The 14812-nt window shown below is 57.1% G+C and overlaps 1 protein-coding gene across 1 annotated transcript; it reads left to right on the forward strand.

Annotated features, from left to right (window-relative positions):
• Nucleotides 1-5633: 5633 nt before the first annotated feature.
• On the forward strand, nt 5634-12040 carry FADS6 (fatty acid desaturase 6). Its single transcript, XM_054170943.1, has 7 exons — nt 5634-5837; nt 6095-6429; nt 7228-7394; nt 7855-8035; nt 8875-9062; nt 9794-9973; nt 11609-12040. Exons 1-7 carry the CDS (start codon nt 5800-5802, stop codon nt 11756-11758), a joined length of 1239 nt encoding a protein of 412 aa, XP_054026918.1. The 5' UTR covers nt 5634-5799; the 3' UTR covers nt 11759-12040.
• Nucleotides 12041-14812: the final 2772 nt, after the last annotated feature.

The following is a 14812-nucleotide window of genomic DNA, read 5'->3' on the forward strand; positions in this document are numbered from 1 at the left end:
GGCTTGGCAGTTGGGAAGGTGAGCAGGACAGAGCCCCTGGCACCTCCGCCGCGCACCCGCGTTGGGTAACACCTGACCAGGCGGTGACGCCAGGCACCGAGGGGTGGGGGCAAGCAGTTTCGGTCGGGGCAAGAGCAGCGGCACCCAAACCAGTGATTACCCTCACCCTGCTAAGTGGAGGAAGTCTGTGATTAGTTGACACCTCCAGCCAGGCTTTGGAAATGAAGCTGTGCTGGAGCAGGGGCCAGATGACAGCTGCTTTATTCACTGCTGGTACGGAAAGCTGCAAGCACTGGTCTGGCAACGGTACCAGAGCATCCTGGGGATGGCCTGAAGGGCTGCTGGTGGGTACACAACGAGTCTCTAGAGACAACTGGGGTGCTTGTGGGCAAGGATGGGTTTTGCTGCTGTGACTTTGAGCCCTGGGCAGGGATGTCCAAGGGCTCAGGGCCAGGCTTTGTGCTGGGTTTGGTTTTTCCTTACAATTGGCTTTGAATAAGCCTGCATCAGCTGCTGCCTCAGGTCTCACCTGGCCCTGCAGCCTGAGGAAGGGAGGGACCTAGCCCCGGGGCTTGCCCCCTGAGCTTTGGGGTTCTTGTGTTTGCAGATGGCTACAGAAGAGAGGTGAAGGAAGGTGGTTACCTCCCCCTTGGTGTAGCTGATACCAGGTGTGTGTCCAGACCCACACAAGGAAAAGCCTCCTGCTCTGCATGGGCAGTCCCATGGCTCAGTCCCCATTCTGCAGGTAGGGAGAAGCTTGTGGTCCATCCCTGCAGCACTCTGGCTTGGCCAGGACCTGGAGGACCATCACTCCAACCTCAGAGCCAGGAGGACTCAGGTCCTACCACACTGTGTGACCCTAAAACTCGAGGTACCAAGGAGCTAAGCTGATGTCTCCGTACCTGGCTGCTGCTGGCATCTACATCTTACAGAGTCACAGAATCACAGAATTGTTAGGGTTGGAAGGGACCTCAAAGATCAGCCAGTTCCAACCCTCCTGCCATGGGCAGGGACACCTCACACTCCAGCAGGTTGCTCACAGCCACATCCAGACTGGCTGCAAAAACCTCCAGGCAGGAGGCTGCCACCACCTCCCTGGGCAACCTGTGCCAGTCTCTCACCACCCTCATGGGGAAGAACTTCTTCCTAACATCCAATCTGAATCTACCCATTTCTATTCTTGTTCCATTCCCCCGAGTCCTATCACTCCCTGACACCCTCAAAAGTCCCTCCCCAGCTTTCTTGTAGGTCTTGGCTCTTCTGACCTCGGGGTGAACATCACTGTGGTTTAGCAGGGCAATTCCCCACCCGTGACCCACCCCCAGCACCCACCTGGGGCTCAGAGAGAGGTGAGAAAAACATAACAGCAGTACAAAGGGTGGTGTGAATGGCACCGGGGTGTGGGGCTTGGGCACCCTTTCTGACTGGGCAATGCCCTTGGTCGAGGCTGTGCCGGTCGGCTGCTTCCCTCCGGAGGCGTGGGGGCAGTGGGAGGTGACACTGGGCCCACACGGCACCTAGATAAGATATCAGCTTCCGTCTGCGGTGCTTCCCCAGCAGGCTGTGTGTGACCCTAGGCAGGGCAGTGTGGCTTTGTGTGCCCTGTCTCACTGCCGTCTGGTGTGTGCCCCGCTGGCTGGCACAAACAGATCGCCCAGATTAGCCTGCACGGGATCCTGTTCCTTCCCGGAGCTGCTGGGCATGGGCAGGAAGTTTTCCACCCCCCCAGAGTGACCACTGGTGCCCTTCCGAGGGTAGGACGTCCCAGGGGGGTATTTACTCGAGTTTAAAAGTGTAACCTTGCCACATCCTGGCAGGGCTGGGAGCGTGTGGGCTGCTGAATGGCCCCGGATGGATTGGGCGTCTCGCCATCCTTGCCAGTCCTCTCCCAGCTTGGCACTGCCAGAGCTCAGAGGGAGGCTGCAGCTGCAGCCAAGGTCTTGGTCCCTGGGAGGTGACTTTGCACCCCATGGGCTGGGCTAGAGTGGTTGTGCCACTGATGGTGCCCTCTGAAGTTCCTTGCCTCAGCATGGGGACCAGGCTGGCTCTCACGCTTTGGGAGCCCACCAGGCAAGGGCTGAGCATCCCAGGCTTTGGGCAGAAGGACAGCGAGAGCGGCTCTTGCACGGAGCTGTGACTCCATCTGGTGCCTGCCTCAAGGTTTCTGAGCTCATCCTTTGCACCTTCCTTATCCCACAGCTCCAGGAATGTAGGGTTTGGGGGCAGCCCCAGTGTGGGTGGGTAGCTGAATGTAAGGACTGGGGGAGAGCTCCCAGGTTGGCAGCAGCTCTAGGAGCTGCTTGGCCACGGAGCTTGGGATGTGCCACCAAGTGCCCTTATGCCAAAGTCTGAAACTGGGGGCACAGAGCTGCTCTCGGAGGTGATGCAGACAGGGCTTTGCCTGCAGATGGAGCTCCGAGCACAGCCGTTGGGCCGGGGAGAGCATGGGGACGACGTGGTCCAACCCCATGAATTTCTGCTGGAGGACCCCATGGCTCTGCCAGACCCCGAAAGAAAACCAGGAGAAGGCTTAAGCTCTCCCTGGTGGGGAGGGGATTGAGTAATTAATCCCTCATTATGTTAATTACCCAAATATGCCTGGTCTGAAAGAGGAGGTGGAAACCCCACCCAAACCCAGGTATTAAAAAGTGAATCCCTGCAGACCCAGTGCTGTATTGCAAAGCGGGGGATGGGGGAGATGGTTCTGCCACGTCTGGCTGCAGTATCAGGGAGCTGAGGGTGCCCCACTGCCAACCTCTGCAGCCTGCTCCTTCCTGAGGGAGGAGGAAGAGGAGGGTGGGTAGCTGTAGGGATGGAGGGAGTGCTAAGGGGGCTCTCTTCCCCCTGCCCAGACCTAGGAAGAAAATATTGCAGCTTTTGCCAACAGTTCCTGTATTAAGGGCTGGAAATGGGGGCTGCAGGGACCTGGGGGAACCCTGTGGGGATCAGCCAGGAGCACTTGCAGCCACTGGATTCTACCAGTCTGGTGTGTGTGCCCTTTTGCCATGCTAAAATGGCCTTCTCCACCCCCTCCATGTGGGAGCAGTGACATGAGAGGACCCTGGTGGGAGCCACATTTGGGTTTTCCAGGTGCCAGCTGAGGCTGGGCTTGGCTCTGGGGGCAGAGGGGCTGGAGGGTGGACAAGGGCAGCAGTGGGGGATGGATCCTTGGGGCTGGCAGCTGCTGGCAGAGGCAGTGGGGTCTGCTCAGGTGACCCTCGTGCTGTCCAGGGCCGGCAGCGGCTATGGGGTCAGAAGCCACAGGGGAGAACTTGCTGCTGCAAGGATTAGGCTGATCCCCTCCAGCTGCCCTGCTGTGCCCAAGGATTTCAGAGTCTTTGACATGGTTTTCCTGCTAAATTGGAGGTGTTTTTGTCCACGGTGCCAGGGCCAAGTCAGGTTTTGCTATCATCCCTAAGCTCTCAGCCGGGTCAGTGGAACTGTGCGGTTTGGCCCCTGCCTGGTGGAAAATCAGGGCTCCACTGGGAGTTGCAAGGAAGCAGATTTAGGGCTACACCCCCAAACCCACCAGCATTTGCAGAATCTCCTTAGGGCTGCTGCTCTGCCATGAGCATTGTGACTCCCACCCCTGCTGCAGCTCAAAGGAAGAGGCTCTCCCATGTGGTTTTAAATCCATATTTCTTCCATTCTCCCACCTGGTCTCTGGTGTCAGCAGCATCACGGGACCAAGTGATGCCACTCGCTCGCCCGTGCACACTAGCATGCTTGCTGCCAGCTGTGGTGAGATCCTGATGGCTCATGCTGGTCTTGGATCCCTACCTCCTCCTTCTCCTCATCTGCCACCACATAACCAGTTCTGCCCCATTCTGCACTCGTGCGGTGGCAGCTCCACCACCGCTCACCTTTGGCCCCACCAAACAGCAGCCTGGCACACGGGGAGCAGAGCTTTGTCACCGTGCTGCCACCATCCCTTGTGATGATGTGGTTAAGGAGGGCCATGAAGATGATGAGGGGTGGAGAACCTCCCCTACGGTGGGGGACAGGCTGCAAGACTTGGGGTTGTTCAGCCTGGAGAAGGCTCAGGGGAGACCATGCAGCACCCTCCCAGTACCTGAAGAGGGCTACAGGAGAGCTGGGCAGGAACATTTTATAAGGGCTTGTGGTGGTAGGATGGGGAGGAATGGATTAAAGCTGGGTTTACACTGGGTATTAGGAAGAAATTCTTTACAGTGAGGGTGGTGAGACACTAGGACAGGTTGCCCAGTTGAAGCTGTGCCTGTGCCTGTGCCTTCCCTCCCTGGAAGATTTCAAGACCAAGTTGGATGAGGCTTTGAGCAACCTGGTCTAGTGGAAGGTGTCCCTGCTGCCAGGGAGCTTGGAACTGGGTGATCTTCCATGTCCCTTCCAGCCCAATCTGTTCTATGATTCTATAAGGTAGTGAAAGCATCATTCAGGAACAGATCCACCAGCAATGCACCCTTTGGGTCTGACACCCACCTTCCCTGCCCCAGTAGCACCCATGGGTGCTCTGCTGGCCACAGGCTTCTCTTGGTAAGGAGCAGGTGATGGCAGCCTCGCTCAGCATGAAGCTGTGACCTGGCCACAGCCAGCCCTGCAGCTGCTGGGCTTTAGATGCCACTGCCATTTGTCAGTGCCTCTGGCTCCAGAGATGACCTTTCATAATTCAATTCCTACAGCAGAAATGAAACCTCAGCAGGTCTCCAACGCCCCCCCCCCCCCCCCCCCCCCCCCCCCCTTGGTTCTGCCTTTTATTTTTTTTGGCAGCAATTGTGAGGTTTTAAATTGTTATTAATTATTTTTCCCCCTGGGGCTTGGCACACCTCTGGTGTGAGGTTTGTTTCCCTGCAGTGATATATTGCTCCTGGAGGCACTGAGCCTTGTCCCAGTTTGGGGCTGGGGTACCCCAGTGCTGCCTGGGAACTTGCTAGGTGTGAGAGCTCACTGAGGTTTTGATGCAGGGAAATAACAAAGCAGAAAGAAACGCCAGCGCCCCAGTGAGAAGTGATCTGCTTTTAGCCTTCCTCCATAAAGAAATGGGACTCAGGAGGTCCCAGTCTTTGCATTGGCACCCCCCACAGTGTGCCTGTGCTATGTCTGGGTGATTAACTGGGAATCAGCAATGAGAAAAGGGAGAAAAGGGAGGAAATTCTTACAAAATTCCTGAAAACAGCATGGGAGAGAAATGGGCCCCCGCGGGGGTCAGGACCAGATGCCACAGCTGCTAGGGTTCAGATTCAGGGTTCCCTGGTGCCTGGAAGGCACCCCTGGGCTTGGTGATACTGACACCACCACCACCACGCCCCCTCCTAGCAGGGTGCCAAGCAGCTCGGTGGCAGCAATTTGGGCGGGCAGGCAGCTAAGCAAGCAGCGCAGCCCCCATGCAGCCACACTCTGCCTCCTCCTCCTCCTCCTCACTGGGAAAAACGCAGGGTTTCTCCCCAAAACAGCTTCCTCGTGGGCTGGGCCACATTTGCTCCAGCTCCTTGGCAGGAGTGAAATCCTATCCTCGCCCTCGACGTTCCGCTTGGGTTTCTCGGGGCTATTTCTGGCACTCGGCTCCTTCATCTCCAGCCTTTCCACTGCCTCTCTCCCTCTTTTTTTCCACTCCTGCCCTCTCCTCCCGGTGTCCTCGGCCGAGCGCCCTCCCCGCGGCCCCGCCGCGGCGGCTGCTCCCCGAAATGGGCCAGCAAGGCGGATTATTGCCATCGCTAATCTGCATTCGCCCTCCTCCCGGTCCTCCCCTGCTCCTCCCTTCTCCGAATCGCTGCCGTTCAGCCCTGCTGTGCGGTGCCGCACGGGCTGGCCGCCTGCCCCGGGATGGCCAAGGCTGGCACAGCCGCCGTGCCGAGGCTGGCGTGAGTAGCTGGGGGCTCTGGGAGCCGGGTGGTGGTGGCTGGGGTGTCCCTAGGGTGGGTGGCTGGGTGGATCTTTGGCCATCTCTGCTGGCTGCGTCCTCCTCGGGTTGTTTATTTATTTTTTTCTCTCTCCCCATCCCTGCCCTTCCCGCGTCCTTCGGCGGTACCGGGAGCCCGGGAAGCCCTTCTGTCATGGGCTGAGGTGCTGTGGCTGCTGCTCTGCGGGTACCAGCCTGCCCTGACCCTCTGCTCGGCAGGGAAATGCCGATGGAGGACGGGGACGCAGCAAGGTGGAGGGGACAGCAGGTCAGTGGCGAGGTCAGCGGCAGCCTCCAGCACGGGAGGATAGAGGACCGGCCGCGCCCGGCAGTGCTTAATGACGGCAGGACAGAGGTGATGGCAGAGGGTCGAGAGCTGGGTGACGGGGACGGGACCCCCGGGAGAATCCCTCAGCAAGCAGGGCAGCAAGAGGAAGCCCTGATGGCCGAGCTCTCGCAGCTGGTGCAGAAGGTGGTGAAGAGCAGCAGCTGGTGGGAACGGCACGGCGTGGACATCAGCATCCTCGCCTGCAGCATCCTCCTGCTCCCGGCAGGTAACCCGGCTCAGCCCCCCTAAACCACGACCAAGGCGATTCTGGGGGGAGGGCGAAGCTGCTGCCTCCTCAGGGTACATTCTGCACCGCTGGTACAATCTTGTGCCGGAAGCCTATTAGCAGCTCATTAAGGCTCTAACAAAGTTGCAATAACCCCTTCACCCCGTGCCATGGGGCACCCTGGCCCCGCTGGGACCCCACAGCAGGGGATGGTGGCACCCTAGCTACAGCCTGGGGTGAGGGGATAATGGCACCCAGGGTACAGATGAGAGCAAGGGGATGGTACCCAGGCAGATGGGCACAGGCAGCATGCCCCATCCATGCCCCACCACGGGGCAAGGAAACCCTGATGGCTTTGGTGACAATGACCCTGGCTGTGGTGGGTAGGGGGGGGACACAATCAAGCATGGGCCTCCAACAACACAGTTGGAAAGCTGCAGCTGATATCTTCTCTTGGTTTTGAACTCCTGGGGATGCTGGAATCCTGGCAGGGTCATACTTGTCACCAGCGGGATCCCAGCCAGAGCTGTGGGATGCGACCTGGCACCAGCAGTGCCATGGTGGCTGGAAGTGGCCAAACCTTTGCATAATGATGGGGGTGGCTGGGACAGCTGTGCAGGGCGGTGTGGAAAGAAGCTCTCCAGCTCAAGCAGCTTAAGTACCTGTAACTACCTCTGACAAACAGGTTTGGGGCAGCAAGTGACATGTCTGGGTGTAGCAATCCCTCCAGCCTGGCTCAGAGCTGAGGCTGCAGCCTGTGTGCATGGACAGACTCCTGCCTGGCTGGTTTCTCCACAGGGTTCCTGTGCCTGCGGTCAGCCCAGGCCATCCCTTTCCTGGTGGGTGTCCTCACTCTTGGCGTGGTGCATCACACCCTGACTGTGAAGGGCAGCCACCTGGCCAGCCACAATGCCTTGACTGAGTCCAAGTCCTGGGGCAAAGTGTGGGCCATCTTCTTCATCGAGGTGAGCAGGGCTGGGGTGATTTGGGTGTCAGCCCCTCCAAAAGTCCCACCAGCACCTCACCAAGCCCTGTGGGAACACACACTGGAGAACATGGATCCAAACCCTTCTTGATTCATGTGTAGCAGGGTTAAATGAAAAGCAAGGCTACACCAGGGAGCACCAGGAGCATCCCTGCCAGTAAGGTGGGGGAATGAGCTCCCAGCTGGGGACAGCCCCTATGGTGTGCTGGGCTGTGGGGTTTTGTGTTGATCCCCTTGGCTGTGGGGCTACAGAGCAGGTTAATGTGTTGTGGGAATATTTGTCAGTGCTTAACTCTTAAGGTGTTCATTTCAGACTGGTTTGGAGCCTGTGGGGTGCAGAGCATCTCCCCTGGGTACCTCTCTGGCAAGCCCAACCCAAGCAGTGCCCAACTCTGGCACTGTTCCCGTAGGCATCTTCCCTTCTTTCTCTTCCCTCCCAGCTCTGCTCAGCTTTCACAGTTGAACAGGGCACCTACAACCACGTGAAGATCCACCATGGCTACACCAACATCATTGGCATGGGGGACTCCAGCACCTGGAAGGTTCCTTTCCTGAACCGCTACGTCTACATGTTCGTTGCGCCTCTGGCAGTGCCCATCATAACCCCTCTGGTTGCACTTGGTACGTGTCCCAGCTGCCTTGGGATGGGGTGCTGGGTATGGTGAGCTCATTACTGTCCAGGTCTCACCTCACCAACAGGCTGTGTTTTCTTTGGAGGCATCACATTAACTCCATCAGCCCATGGTGGGCCATGAAGCTGCAGCTAAAGGAGGTGATGCTGCATCTGCTCCAGTGAAGGCATCTGCTGCATCTCTCTTGTCTGATGGTGCTCAGAAATGTTTCACACCTCCCCCTGTTGGGCCAGGTGTTGGGAGCTCTGACAAAACCCATCATGAACCTGAAGCCCCCCAGATTTGGTCTCTTTTTGGCCAAAGCAGGGTTCAGCATCATGTATAGGTCAGAGTATCAAAGTGATGTTGCTGACTGTGGAGTGGAGGTGTGGGGGTCTGCGGGGGCCAGGACACAACAAGCTGGGGCAGACAGGGCAGTAGATTGGGGGAAATAATGGTACTAGGGAACCATCAGGAGAAGAGCCCAAAAAACAGTGGCCCTTTGGGCTGAACTCACAGCTCTGGGCAAGGCCAGCAGCACAGACAATGACTTGGCAAGTTGTATGCTATGAAGATGAAGCCAAATCTCTGGGTGATGACAGCCTGGATCACAGCTGCAGCTTCTGCACCACTGTCCTCGGTGGGACTCCAGACCCCAACCCCAAACCCCCCTGCTGATCAGCAGGGCTGGGGGATTTGGGCCAACCTGGAGGACGGGGAAAGGAAGCTGGGAAATGGGGTGGTCTGTAGCTTCAGCACTGTGCCAGCCAGGCAGCCTGGCTGCTGGAGCAGCAGTGGTGAGGAAGCATCAGCACCTTGCCCATGTGCTGCTTCTTCCTCCTCGCGCAGATCTGCTGAGGAACGTGGAGTGGAAGGCAGCTCTCCGCACCCTCTGCTGCATGTTTCTGGGTCTTTACTGCCATTTCTGGCTGCTGCTCCATGTCTCAGGCTTCCAGTCGCCGTGGGCTGCCCTGCTCTGCATGCTGCTCACCCGCTCCCTCCTGGCCCATCCCTACATCCACGTCAACATATTCCAGGTACAGACCTAAAGCTCTGAGATGTCTCAGTGGTGCCAGAGATGGGCCAGCCACAACCCTAGTGCTGGTGACATAGCCTTGACACTGCTGGACACTAACTGTAGAGTTAGGTAATGGTTGGACTTGATGATCTTAAAGGTCTTTTCCAGCTGAAACCATTGTCTGACTCTAAGGCAAGTGGCCTCAGTTGTCATATCCCTTGTGCCGACATCATCATAGGGAGGATCAGGCTGGTGGTGCTGGGCTGGAGAGTGGTGTCCCAAGGCAGCTGGGTGTAAAGGGCTGGAGACTGGTGTCCCAAGGCAGCTGGGTGTAAAGGGCTGGAGACTGGTGTCCCAAGGCAGCTGGGTGTAAAGGGCTGGAGACTGGTGTCCCAAGGCAGCTGGGTGTCCTCTGTGGTGGTCTTGAGGGACTGGGAGGTTGGGATGTTTGCAGGTGTCAGTGCAGTTGGGGTAACAGGTCATGGGATGGTGAGGCTGATAGCTCAAAGGTTGGGTGTGTTGGGTGCACAGAACCCAGGTGCTCCTCAGTGGTTCCTCAGCCAGACCAGTGCAGGACAGAAGGACTGTCAGGACGAGCCTGGCTCTGGTTTGACAGCCAGACTCCAAAATGTGCCTCAGCCTGGCGGGCACACTCGTGCCCCCACATGAGCAGAGCTGCAGCTGGCTCTGCCAGGAAGGGGCCGGGGGTGGTGGCAAGCGGCCCGGGGTGCACAGCTCCTTCTTCGGCAGCACATCGGCCTCCCCATGTTCGCGCCCGAGCGGAAGCCCAAGCGGATCCGGCTGATGAGCCTGGGGGTCCTCAACCTGCCCCGCAACCCCCTGCTCGACTGGTCCTTCGGCCACTCGCTCATCAGCTGCCACGTGGAGCATCACCTCTTCCCCAGCCTCTCTGACAACATGTGCCTCAAGGTGAGATGGCCCCACGGGGGACAGCTGAGTGTGTTGGGAGGTAACATGGCATTTCCTCACCCCCTTCTCCCCCCACCTCTGGACCTCTCTGTGCTGCTCAGCCCCATGCTAGAGACCTCTCACAGCTCTGCAGCAGCCCCTAAGCCACCCCCCTCCATCCCCACTCCTGTCTCTTCTGGGTTTCCACTCCCTGCTCCCTCTCCTGATCCCAGTTCCAGCCTGCCACTGTGCTGGGCTGAAATTTCCAGACCCCCCCAGCATTAACTTTGCCAGACCAGCTCAGCTGGAAGCAAATGAAAGCTGTTATTTACAGGCAAAACTACAGCCTACAATGGAAAGCAATGAATATGTACAAAATGCACAGTATTTGCAACACAGAGAGGTATTTACAATTAATAAACAGCACAAGAACCACAGCCACAGCCTCTTGGCAGTCAGGGTTCCTCCCATCCCTTCCCTTGGCAGCATCTCCAGCGCTGTGCAATCTGGATTTTGGTTCAGCTGGCATCCAGGCAGCCCTCCTGTAATTTTGGTCGTGCCCTTACTTGTTGCTCTGAGGGGTGGGGTGTGTTCCCAACATGGGCTTCAAGGGCTGCCCCAGCTCAAGGAGATCCCAAGGCAGGTCCACGTGCTGCCCTTTGGTATGGGATCTCCACCCATTTATCATAGAATCACAGAACTGTTAGGGTTGGAAGGGACCTCAAGGATTATCCAGTTCCAACCCTCCTGCCATGGGCAGGGACACCTCACACTACAGCAGGTTGCTGACAGCCACAGCCTGGCCTTCAAAACCTCCAGGGATGAGGCTTCCACCACCTCCCTGGGCAACCTGTGCAAGACTCTCACCACCCTCATGGGGAAGAACTTCTTCCTGACATCCAATCTGAAGCAACCCATTTCTAGTTTTGCTCCATTCCCCCCAGTCCTATCGCTCCCTGACACCCTAAAAAGTCCCTCCCCAGCTTTCTTGTAGCCCCCTTCAGATACTGGAAGGCCACAAGAAGGTCTCCTTGGAGCCTTCTCTTCTCCAGGCTGAATAGCCCCAGCTCCCTCAGCCTGTCCTCATAGGACAGGAGCTCCATTTCATGCTGTGCATTTATTTTCAGTCTCAAGTCTGGGGGGAAAAAAACTTGGGGGGGGAAGATAAGTTAATGCTAACAGAAGGAATGGAAGCACCAGAAGGTTTCAGGTCATGACCTTTGCTCGAGCTGATGGGGCTGGTAGGACTTGCCTCTTGCAGAGGCACGTTGCTGGGAAGGGGTAATTAAGCTGGTGGCAACTTCCCAGCCCAGCTGCCGAGCCAGCTGTGTGGGCATGTGGGGATAACTGGGTGCAAGTGATGAGCATGCCTGGTTGGTCCTCTCTAGGACATCTCTCCTGATCCAGAGCCCTGCCAGGGACATTTTGCCAGGGTGAGCTCCCTGTGTTGCTGCAATCAGGAGCCACCTTCCTCTGTTCATGGTAAAGATGTCACAGCTGCTGCTGCCTCCAGCCCCATTTGGGGCACTTGAGATGGTTTTCTGGGCGCCTTGCAGGGAGCTCAGTGATGCCTCAGGCTGGGAGCTTTGTACAAACACGGTGTGGGTGTGTGTGTGTGCATCCTGCATGGAACTGACTCTGCCTTTGCCTTTGCAGATCAAGCCTGTAGTCTCCCAGTACCTGAAGCAGAAGCAGCTGCCATACAATGAGGACACCTACACCTCCAGGCTCCGGCTTTTCCTCCAGAGATACGAAGAGCTGATGGTCCATGCTCCCCCCATAACGGAGCTAGTTGGCATCCAGTGAGGATGGGGCCCCAGGACTCGGGGGGCTGTTTCCTGCAGGGGCTTGTGGCAGGGATGGTTTTAGCAGGATCAGGCCTACACAGATGCTGGCTTCCACAAAGCCATTGTGTAGGAAACAACTCTTCCCCATGTCTTGCTTTTGGCTAATGATGCTCAGAGCCACTGTGGGAGGAGAGCCGGGCAGTGCAATGCCAGGGGTGGAAAAGGAAGGGTCCTTCCCCCTGTTATTCCAAGCCAGGGCTTGTTTTATCCACTCTGCTTTCATGCTTGGGGAGAGAACCCCCCCTCCCCCCCCATCTCCTGGCTGGGACCTCCTGCAGCAGGACCAGGGGGGATGCAGCACCGTGTGTAGAGCACCCACGGCTGAGACTGGTTCCCAGCTGAGAGCTGCTGGGATCTGCAGGGCAGGGCTGCAAATGTGTGGCTGGGGGCTCAGGGAAATGGTGGCTCATGGGGAGGGGGCTGTGTCACTGCTGCCTGTGCTTTGCCTGACTTTGGGGTAATTTAGTCCCTTCTAGGAACAACAGTTTGGCAAATTCAGCCTTAACACATTGGAATGCATCTTCTTTATTCCTGGGGGGGGTATTGTTGGAGCAAGTTGTACAGTGCCCAAGGCAGGGCTGGGACATGAGTTCTGTGTGGGATATCCATATGGAGGTGCTGGAGGTGACCCCAGAGCAAATAACTGCAATTACAAATTTAGCAGGAGAATCCCCTGCCAGAGGTGGGCAGGTCTCCAGGGCTTGAGAGATGTTCCTTATTTAGGGAGAGAGAACTCAGCCCACTGAGCTGCTGCCAGTGGGTGGGAGGCTCACGTGGTTGGTTCCAACCCCCTCTGGGACGCTGTGCCTGGCTTTCCTGGGGCTCTCTGCTGCCCCAGACCTGCAAGACTGATGCCAAAGTCCAGCTCAGTGTCACAGTGCAGTACTGGCAGCAGAGGAAGGCAGCTGGTCTAGTTGGGACCAGTGTGGAAGTTGCCCCTGGAGCTGGGCTTTGCAAAGCTTTGCTTTGAGCTTGGAGGTTCACTCCCCTGATTTGTGCTGTTCCCCCCACCAGAGCTGGACACCTCCCAGCTCCACAACTAGGATTTATAAGGTTCCACGTTGCAGATGTGTCCCAAGGCACAGGGATGCTCTGTCCTGGCCATGGCCTGTGGCAGTGTGAGAGCTGTAGCAGGCAAGCCATGGTGTCTGTCCTCCTGTGGGCATTGTGTGCCCTGTTCTCTTTCACCAAGCATGGGCACATCCTCTGGATGGGACCCACTGGAGAAGGGTCCCCATTTGGCTGCTGAGACATGGGGCTGGAGCTGGGGTGACCATGGCATGTCCTTGTGTAGCAGAGCCAGGCAGAGCCAGACTGAGGGAAAGCTGGCCCTGGAGCTGTCCATTGTGACTTCTCTGACATCAGTCAGAGGGAATTAGTGATTTATCCTGGGCTGGGGCCCAGGAGATGCTGCTGCCCTGGGCTGGTGACATTGCTGTGTTACCTCTAACTGGCCCCATGCGAGTTTATCGATCTGGGACATTGTGAAATGCCCAAAGGGCAAACTTTGCCCTTTGAGCATGGGTGACACCAGGTCTGTTGTGCGGGTGGCTAGACCAAATGGCTCCTGGGAGGCACCTGGGACTTGAGGATGGCAGAGTCTCTTCCCAGAGCCACCCTCTTGCCCATGGTTAGCATTTCAGTTGAGCATCAGAGCCAAATGATGTCAAGTGTGCCAAATTAATGGTGCTCCTGGCTCCAGAGAGGGGAGGGAGTGTGCAGTAGTGGTGCAGTTGGTTCAGACAGGGTAATCTCAGCCTCACGTGGCCCTGCTTGTGGGCACAGAATGCTCTTTCTCCTCCCCTGTTGCATAGAGATCGGCTACAAAATGTTTCTAAGTTGGTGGGACAACCCTTTCTGCAGCTGGATCTCATGGATGCTGTTTAATACAGTGCCATCTAAAGGCAAGGGTCTGAAAGTCCTTCAGCCAGCAGGAGTTGGCTCCTGATTTGGGAAAGATGTGGATTATTCCCCATCAGAACTGGCAGCTACAGCAGAGGTTAATGGAGAAAAGGGACATTTCTGGGGACAAGGGAGATTTCTGACCTGTGCTCAGAACCCCACCCCACCCCAAATTCTATCTTGACTGGTGCCCCAAATTTAAACTCAGCTCATTTTGTGGATGATCTTAATGCTGCGGTATGGAACTGAGCCTCCAGCATTGCTTCTCTGGGCAATGGGTTGGTGATTGCTGGGCTGAGCTCAGACTGGAGGCTCAGAGCACGGGCACAGGTTTTAAAGCTGCCAGAAGTCCTGGTCCTGGCCACAAACACCCTGAAGGAATGGGTACAGACGGAGGCATATGGCCAGCTGCCATTCTCAGCACGCCTCTGCAGAAAGCCAGGAACTCATTTGCAAGACTGTGAGAGAAGGCATGTGGGGTTTATGACCCTTATTAAAAGCAGCTTCTAGCTGTAAACTCCTCTTGGTCTTAATTGCTTTTAAAAAGCCCTTTTAGTGCCTCTGTACTTGGCATCTGTACAACCCTTTAGCTTCTCCTAAGATCTCACAATTTCCCTGCCTGATGTAATGCTTGGGGGCTGAAGGCGGGGGGGGGAGGGGGGGGAGGACGCTCTTGCATGAGAGGTGCAAGTAGTTGCATTTGGAATGAGGTAAGCGATGGGCATGAAGGAGGAAATAGAGAGCAGTAGCTCTGGCAGCTGCATCTATCCACCGCCTGTGGCACTAATGTTTTACCCTGTACTGGGGGGCGCTGTGGGTTTCTCCTGGTAAGGAGCTGTTTAAAATCACTCTGAGCTTCGGCACCCCCTGGGAAACCTCCGTAGTTGATCGCTGTTGGCGATCTGGGACGTCCGCAATGAGCAGCCACAGAGAAGATGCTGGCGAGGAGAGCCGCAGGCAGGCAGTGGGTACCGCGGAGGCCTCACCATAGAGAGCGGCGGCGCGCACGGTCCCGAGGCAGTCTCCCTGCCCGTTGCTTTCTTCCTCTCTATGGTATGGTTCCTTTCCGGACAGGCGGGGCAACAGCCGCAGGTCGCCATTGGCTGCCGGC

This window comes from Dryobates pubescens, chromosome 20, assembly GCF_014839835.1.
Source record: "Dryobates pubescens isolate bDryPub1 chromosome 20, bDryPub1.pri, whole genome shotgun sequence".
NCBI classification, from domain to species: Eukaryota; Metazoa; Chordata; class Aves; order Piciformes; family Picidae; genus Dryobates; species Dryobates pubescens.